The sequence below is a fragment of the Lolium rigidum genome, chromosome 5, assembly GCF_022539505.1.
Source record: "Lolium rigidum isolate FL_2022 chromosome 5, APGP_CSIRO_Lrig_0.1, whole genome shotgun sequence".
Lineage (NCBI taxonomy): Eukaryota > Viridiplantae > Streptophyta > Magnoliopsida > Poales > Poaceae > Lolium > Lolium rigidum.
The window spans coordinates 25,554,213-25,562,956 of record NC_061512.1 but is presented as its reverse complement, the minus strand read 5'-3'; the positions used below and the strand labels follow the sequence as shown (position 1 = coordinate 25,562,956).

The 8,744-nt window shown below is 43.9% G+C and overlaps 1 protein-coding gene across 1 annotated transcript; it reads left to right on the top strand.

Annotated features, from left to right (window-relative positions):
• Positions 1-2,958: 2,958 nt before the first annotated feature.
• Positions 2,959-8,272, top strand: LOC124653700 (dual specificity protein kinase splB-like). Its single transcript, XM_047192767.1, has 9 exons — positions 2,959-3,016; positions 3,353-5,932; positions 6,040-6,123; positions 6,261-6,413; positions 6,653-6,816; positions 6,897-7,044; positions 7,190-7,312; positions 7,395-7,482; positions 7,647-8,272. Exons 2-9 carry the CDS (start codon positions 3,512-3,514, stop codon positions 7,832-7,834), a joined length of 3,369 nt encoding a protein of 1,122 aa, XP_047048723.1. The 5' UTR covers positions 2,959-3,016; positions 3,353-3,511; the 3' UTR covers positions 7,835-8,272.
• The last annotated feature ends 472 nt before the right edge of the window (positions 8,273-8,744 follow it).

The window sequence follows — 8,744 nt, the reverse complement described above, 5'->3', positions numbered from 1 at the left end:
CACAAAGAGGCTCCAATCCTTCACTCTCAAATTCCAACAAAGCTACTGAAGCTAGTGAGAGAATAAGAGAGGAAGAACAAATGAAATCCACAAAGAACTCCAAGTTTCTCCAAGATCTCGATCTAGGTGGTTCCTCTCATAAAGAGAGGGATTTGATTGGTGAAGATGTAGATGTAGATCTTCTCTATCTTTTCTCTCAAATGGATGCAAGATTCATTGGAGGAAGAGAGAGATAGCAAGCTCAAAGAAGGTCAACAATGGAGACAAAAACGAGCTCAGAAGTTAGGAAACCTTTGGAGAAGAAGACCCCTTAAATAGATCCCCAGAAAACTTATCATCATGGCCAAAATCGCGTACCGGCGGCAGTGCTGCCATTTCTGGGCGGCACTTCCGCCCCTGGAAACAACTAAAATATTTCGATACGAAAATCTTAATAACTTTTGCATTCGGACTCCGATTTCGATGATCTTGGGCTCGTTGAAATCACAACAACAAGCTTTACAACAATATGCATAGAAACATTATAGTCCAGCAGGGGAGGGTAGAAACAAATGAGTAAAGGTTTTAACTATCTATAAAAGACAAACCGGTAAAATCACCAATTTCGAAAATGCAATAGAGAATGCATATAAAATCTGTTTTCGATGAACTAGAGCTTGTAATGGAGATCAACACAATATCTAAATCCTCTCATGGATAAGATCCAAATAACAACCAAGAAACATGATGCAAGCATGTAAAGGTTTGAGCTCTCCGAATGATATGATCGAGTTACTCACTCGAGAGCCCTCTTGATAGTATGGCAACTAAACCATAAACTGGTCTTCAACTACACCATGAGACGGGTAAGAAAGAAACCCTATCAAGAGCAAACCTTAACCTTACGCGTTCCTCTTGAGCTTGATGATGTCGATCTTGACCGCAACAAGATGGAACACGTTTCCTGATTGTGCTTGTTTGACGAAGTCTTGTGGATTGTTCCCCCATAATCCACCATGGGAGATCTACTTCTTCGGTGCATCTTTACATATCCATGATCACCATATGGATGGAAAGCTTCAAGCATATGATCTCTTCGAGTTGGCTCATCTTGAACTTGCACTTCATTTCTTCATTCTTCATCATGTTGATGTCTTGAAGTTAACTTTGAGGGCTCACTTCCTCTTCATATTCAAAACATACTAGACACTTGATATTCTTCATCAATTTCTTCTTATTGCAACCTTAAAGCCAACATATGGTTCAAGCATTGCCTGTGGATAACTCCTACAAATATAACTCAATGCAAACATTAGTCCATAGGGATTGTCATCAATTACCAAACCACACATAGGAGCTCCATGCACTTTCAGTTATGGAACCACATTTGGTAGATTCTAAGTTGACCGATCCACAACTCGGATCATTCCATTGTATCATATCTAAGGATTCCATTGTTTGAGGCACACAAATGACAATTTTTCTTGTTGCGTCTCAATATGGGCCAGTATGTCTCACTAGACACTTTAGCCAAGCTAGTATATTCCTGTTCACTAAAGGACAACGTTAACTTTATGAATACAACATAACGTGACTATAGGGAATATTTCCAACATGTGATGTGCGCCACTACGCTCCCTTGGTGCAGCTGGGCGGCCTATCTCGGGTGGGCCTTCGCAATGGCCGAAGCAGTGACCCCATGTCATGCAACAACGGTAATCTCCTCCAAGGTTGATGACGTGAGTGGAGGTTACCCTGATGCATTCTGGTGGAGGGTGGATGCACATGTTGTGGAGTTGGGATCCCACCTAGATCCGTCGTTGGCGAGGCCCATGGCTATTTGGCGGCGAGTTAGGGTCTGGCGCGTGGCTGCTAGGGTTGGTGGGCAGCATCCGGTAGGCGCGGTGGAGGTTGCAGTTCAGTGGTTGGTATACACGGTGGGACGAGTGGATCAGGCGATGCAGAAGCCTCGCTGGTCGCGAACGCCTCTACACCGGAGGGGGTGGGGGAATCAGCCAGCCACCTAGCGTTTTGATGTACTACAATCAAAAAAATTCAATACTTGATCCTATTTGTGCTTATCCTTGTGAGTTGATCTTCTAAAATCCATCCTCGGAACTTTATTTTAATAAAACATGACTCAACTTATAAACCAAAACATAACCACATTTAATATTCTTCAATGAAATCCATCTTTGATATTTCTTGGTCCTCACATGAACTTCATCTTGATCATATTGGAAATATTTTAATTGAAGAACATTAAATGTGGTTATGTTCTGGCTAGCTATTATGGAGTGCATTACAGTATAGTATATTAATAGTTAAAGTTGTGCGCATTATTTCTTGAAACGGTGGTAGTATTTATCTGGCTACCAATACATGGTTGGCTTAATGTATGAATCAACTCTATCATTTTGGGTCATTTAACTATTGATCATTTATTTTAACTAGATGTGTAATGTTTGTATCCGTTTTGAATTGAGTACACATCCATGATCAAACCTTCATTCATAAGCTACTTACATCCTCTCTGCATTTGAATTCCTCGATAACACACATCCATATTTACTTTCCAAAACACAAAAGAATCCGTGTTTGAAAAAAAGAAAAGGTCGGCCGGCCAGGCGAGGAAGAACAGCGACCGTGGAGCCGACCCAAGATATTACCTGGTTTTGCCGGCAAACAAATCCAACCAAACCAGAAGCCTGAGAGCTCCTTCCCGTGCCGTCTCCTTCCCGTGTCCTCTCCTATTTGGCGTTCCGTTTCGTTCTCGCTGGCACCTGCCGCCGCGTTCCTCTCTGCCTCCTCTCCTCCCTCCACCACCAAAAAATCCCGACCCGATTTCGCCCTCCGTCCCCCGCCCCCCGCCCCTGCCGCGGCAATCCGCTAATGCGCCCGGGCCCCGCCTCGTCGGCGAGATCGGCGCTCGGTGTGGCCCCATTTGCTGCGGCGACCTCACCGCCGGCGAGGCGCGGCCGCGGTCGTGCTCGCGCGGATAGAGGCGGTCCTGCGCTGGTTGATTGATCCCTTGGCTGTAAGGAACCCTAAAGCTTGATTCTTTTTCTTGTTCCGAACCATCCCTAGCTTCGATTTCGATTGCTGTAGCAGTGATACGTTACGCCCTGTTCTGTTCATGTGACGGAGGATCTTTTCTTGATTTCCCGTGGCTGCGAGCAATCGAATCCAGCTCAACTAATTTGATTCTTCCTCATTGGCCCCTAAAATTGGTAGTACCGTATATAAAACAAACATTGCACACAGTGAGAAATTTTTTTGCAGTCCAATCTGACCCGTGTCCTGTTTGTTTTGCTGTGGGGATCATCAGATCGTCAAGAAAAGATGCTAACTGTGTGTTCTTGATTTATCGCAGCAACCCGCAACGGCCATGGTCTGCTGCATTAGGCGAGCGAAACCGCTGCTCTTGTCCTGAGGAGATGAATAGTTCAGCTTTCTAAGGCAGTCTCAGAGCCAAGTGGAAGGAGGGCAGACATTGTCCGTAGATCGCCTTCAACCCTTTGCTTTGCTTCAGATGAACAGCCAAGTTGGGTCCAACAACCAGAAGAACTTGGATGTGGTCTACCAGGATCTCACTACGATTCTTGGTCTTGGCAGGTTTGACTCCGGGAACCTCGCTCCTGGCTTGCCCCTCAAATGTGACATGGATCCCATAAATTTGGTCCGTATCAGGAACTTGTCCTTCGAGAATGGACTTAAGCCGGCTGAGAGTTCGGGTGATAGTCTGCAAGACATGTCTTCTACCGGCGAGAGCCCGCACGCGGGGAAAGTCAAATTCATGTGCAGCTTTGGCGGGAAGATCCTGCCGAGGCCTAGTGATGGGGTGCTCAGATACGTAGGTGGGGAGACACGGCTCGTGTCGATATCCAGAAACTTCTCGTGGAAGGAACTTGTGCATAAAACCCTCTCGATCTACAGCCAGCCTCATATCATCAAGTACCAGCTTCCTGATGAGGACCTTGATGCTCTGATTTCCCTCTCGTGTGACGAGGATCTTCAGAATATGATGGAGGAGTACTACAGCCTTGAGAAGGCCAATGGCTCGACGAGGCTTCGCATATTTCTTGTCTCCCTGACTGAGTGTGAGGATTCATCGTTGAGTGCAAGAAGCCTAGAGAGTGAACCGGAATATAATTTTGTCGTGGCTGTGAACAATCTGAAACAGAGCACCAGTGGCAACAATTTGGTTGGCCAGGTGAGCCAACAGTTGGATGATTCCCTACTCCCTTGCCGAGACTCAACTGTCTGTCAGACGGATAGAGAGAGTGGAGGTACAGCATTGGCTGGAACAGCCTTAAACGAGTCTTCCTCTCAGTTTTTTCTTGCTCCATACTCACAACAGATGGTGGCTGAGTCAGCAGCCACTTCCTCCCCAAGCTTAAATCGGCAGAGGACCACAAAACAGTCTAGGCTGTGGATGTCTGGAGACAAATCAACAATGAACCAAGAGCATGAGAACAGAAATGAAGTTTTCAATGAATCAAATCTGAAATCCATACTGCCGGACCATCAAGATAAGAAACAAAATTATGCAGACACAGCTGCTGGAATTGGATCTTCTGCCCACCATCTTCAAATTCAAAGGCAGGCAAAAGATTCAGGTATTCCTCGAAATGAGAGTGACTTGAGTTCACATACCAACTATGATATGTTTACTCCAATGGAGAGGCCCTTTTATTCTGAAAAGGTGCCCATGCATCTAGAGAGTGCTAGTTGGGTATCTGGACTGCATGAATACTCTGGTCAAATTCATGGCATGCCTCATGCCTTTTCTGATCCTTTGCTGAACGATCGCACTGAAGTACCTGCATCCAATTTGTCATTAACCTTTGATTCATACATACCACCATCATTTTCCCAGAAAGTATGTCAAGCTAATGAGCTGCAGAGAACAATAAGCGGGACTAGGCCAGATCTTGTATGTGTTAATCCACCTGAGACTGCTCAAACTGACGAACCAAAGTACATTGTTTCTAATCATATCGATCAGTGGTACAATCAAGGAGTTACTGGTTCAGCCACTTCAGCGGCAGCAGTATATTACCAACAAGATAGTTTGTCTAGTAACATGGTACAAACAGGCCACAATGGTGGTCCTGTTGTTAAACAGCAGGAGAAGTTTTATCATCAGGAGAACAGCGCAGGTCCCAGTGTGGCTCCCCAGTGTGTTGATATAGGGTTCAATCTGAACCACGCACGGGATGCAAGGCTGTCCTCAAATGAGTTGGATGCTCTAGAAAGCTCAGGTCTGCCGTCGATGCTTGCTACTGATAATTGCCACTCGCATCTTCTTGATGGATGCCCTAATGGATCTCTAACAGAGAATGCAGATCGTGGATCTTACATGGAGAAACTGAATTCAGGGCGTGTTGCTACAAGTTATGGAACTGCTGGTTGTGTGCATGCCAATGGTAAAGTTACTCCTGGACCACACATTCTGCTTCCTATAGACCCTTTTGAAGCATTTGCACCACAGAGATCAGTGGAAAATGGGCCATCCGGTGTATACGGGAACGGAATTTTTGACCAGTCATTGGTGCATAGCTCTGGTTTGGCCACCTCTCCACCTATTGGGCTAAGTAATGCTAATCTTAATGTAAACATGCATGGCAATGACACTTTCAAGGATGGGGACTCAAGGAGAGAGGTTCCTCTTCTTGATCAGCGCAATATCACCTTTGGTGATGTAGGATTAACTGGATTTAATCATGCCATCAATAGTGAGAACATGAATCTGAAGGACAGAATGCAAAATAACGTTCAAACGGATGCACTTGTTATTGTTGAGAACGTGATGGACAATATGCATTCAGGCATTCCATCATCCAGACCAATTCCTCAGGCCGAAGTGACAGCTGAAGAATGGCAGGAAGTGATTATTTCATCAAACAAGGATGATGATGCTAGGAGCAATGGGCCAGAGTTAGCTAATGAGGTATGTTCGATCTTATATATTGAGCATTCTATTCATGCCATTCAAGTGTTTGAGCATATCTTGTTTTTTGACCTGAAGCATATCATACTTGTCATTCGAAATATTAGGATTATGATGATAAAGGTGCTGTAGATGGGTCCATGAGTGATGCTCAGATAGCTGAACTTGAAGCCAGCGTGTATGGCTTACAGGTGCACCTCTCATTCTACATTTGTTTAGCAATTTGTAGTAATCTTCCAAGGAAGATGGCTACTTGCTTCAGATTTGCATATCTATCCGAAACAGGCAAGTCATAGCAGCATGTTGTTGTTTTGATTTTTATGATCAGATCATAAGAAATGCTGACCTTGAGGAGTTACGCGAATTGGGATCTGGCACGTTTGGAACAGTGTACCATGGAAAGTGGCGAGGGACGGATGTTGCTATCAAACGTATCAAAAAAAGCTGTTTCGCTGGGAGATCATCTGAGCAAGAGAAACTTGTGAGTAACATATACATTAGTCTTTTTTAGTCATTAGAAAATTGAGTAACAACTAAAGACCTAACAGAAATTCGTAAGTTTTAACAATTAGTTTTCTGCATGTGATGTGCTTTTGCATATTAGTTCATGTTTAAGATTCCTGTCCACTGATAAAAATATCTGGAACTGAAACCTTCTTGACAGATTACATGCATATTTTATTCTATTTCACGAGCATAATGCCAACCCTTTATTTACAGACCAAAGACTTTTGGAGGGAGGCGCAAATTCTTTCAAAGCTACATCATCCAAATGTTGTTGCTTTCTATGGTGTGGTTCCTGATGGAACAGGGGGAACATTAGCAACCGTGGCAGAATTCATGGTGAATGGATCACTAAGGAATGTTCTTGTAAGGAAGGACAGGTGAGCTGTGTATATTTCTGTTCAGTGCCTTCCACTCTACTCAGTGCCACTGTTATGTCACTTTTACTAGTTCTCTGCAGAATGTTTGATCGTCGGAAAAAGCTCATCATTGCTATGGATGCGGCATTCGGGATGGAATATTTGCACTCGAAAAGCATAGTCCATTTTGATTTGAAATGCGACAACTTGCTCGTTAACATGAGAGATCCTCAGAGGCCAATCTGCAAGGTAACTTTAAATCCACCTGAGACGCCGGGCTGGTTATTAGAAAGTTTTGTTTATGCCAATAAACAGAAAATTGCCACCTTAGTTTTTTTCCCTTCAATTCTTATGTCAGTGGACTGTTTCATTAATAATATGTAACCATTGTCAGGTTGGAGACTTTGGATTATCTAGAATTAAGCGCAACACTTTGGTTTCTGGTGGTGTACGGGGCACCCTACCATGGATGGCACCAGAGCTGTTGAATGGCAGCAGCAGCCGAGTGTCTGAGAAGGTAAAGTCTTCCATCAAACTCCAAATCAATGTTTACATGTACAGCAGTGCTGTGCTTGACATTAACTACTGCATACATGTAGGTGGACGTGTTCTCTTTCGGGATAGTCTTATGGGAGATCTTGACTGGTGAGGAACCATATGCGAACATGCATTGTGGTGCTATCATAGGTAACTTAAACTATACATCTCCTTTTTCGAGTACCTTTCAATATTGATCAATTGTCAAAAGACAGCATCCCTCATCAATTCACGCTATCTAATCATCTAGAAGTTTATTAACAATAGTGTGGCCAGATCCTCTTAAGTAACTTTTGCATGCTTTCTGTGAGAAGGCGGTATCGTCAATAACTCTCTCCGGCCTCAAATACCTGAAGCCTGCGACCCTGAATGGCGAAAACTAATGGAGCAATGTTGGTCAGCCAATCCTGATGTCCGCCCATCCTTCACCGAGGTCACAGACAGATTGCGAGCCATGTCAGCGATGCTTCAGTCAAAGGGACAGGCTCCAGAAAACAGATGAAGCTACACACAATCAACTATCAACATATTTGTCAGCAAGGAGATGGATCAGATCACTCCCCACTGGCGCCTTTATGTGCATAGATAGAGTATATACTATACATACATGTATTTACGGTCACGGTGTGTATTCTATTCCGATGTATCTATGCTTCCTTTTTTTTCTTACCAATTTTGTAGGGTTTCTGAAGTAATGACGTGTATCTATCCGAGTTAACTTGTACTGAAGGCATCTTCTGGCCTTGGTCAAGCTTTTTTGGCATCTTCTTTTGTAGATTGTGAACTTGTGATGGTCTACCAAACCACTCAAGCTCTTCTCTTTAGGGCATTCGCTTGTAAAAATATACGACACTGTAAGTATATAGAAGATGAACCGGCAAAAATATGTTGGCTTGCCATTTTTTGAAAGTGAAATTGAGAAATAAGTGATTTTGCTGCCGTGTTCTTTGTGATTTGTGAGATTATGGGAGCTGGTAACTGTTTACTGTTAAACTGCACTAGGCGAAATGGGTACCTGAACTCTTGAAGCCCCATCAGCTTCTACCAAATCTCCTGCATCTGGGCAATGATGGAGGATGCGCGGCCCTGTGGCAGTAGGCAGCGCAGTGAGAACAGGCCGTCGGTCTGGTGGCAAGGCATGCGGAAGCGCGTGCTGCCCACCCAGGTTCAAGCCTTGAGCTGGGCAGGGGGGCTTAGGAGATTTTTTTATATAAAAATTGCTAAGGGCATGTACAATGGTTGATAAGACTATCTTATTTTAGTTCTGCCACGTAATCGAGATATAACGATAAAACATGATGTATAATAGGTTGTTTTTTAGTCTTATCTTTAGTAACGAGGCATTCTAAATTTGTGGTGAGAGAGATTGTGCTAAGAGAAGTTAAAGTCTTTTTTTATCTTTCTCTTTCCTC

Excerpts from the sequence above, each read along its gene's own strand:
- LOC124653700 (XM_047192767.1), top strand. The coding sequence starts at position 3,512 with ATGAACAGCCAAGTTGGGTCCAACAACCAGAAGAACTTGGATGTGGTC. Across the intron at positions 5,933-6,039 it reads GGCCAGAGTTAGCTAATGAG|GATTATGATGATAAAGGTGC; the intron begins GTATGTTCGATC and ends TCGAAATATTAG. Across the intron at positions 7,483-7,646 it reads GCATTGTGGTGCTATCATAG|GCGGTATCGTCAATAACTCT; the intron begins GTAACTTAAACT and ends TTCTGTGAGAAG.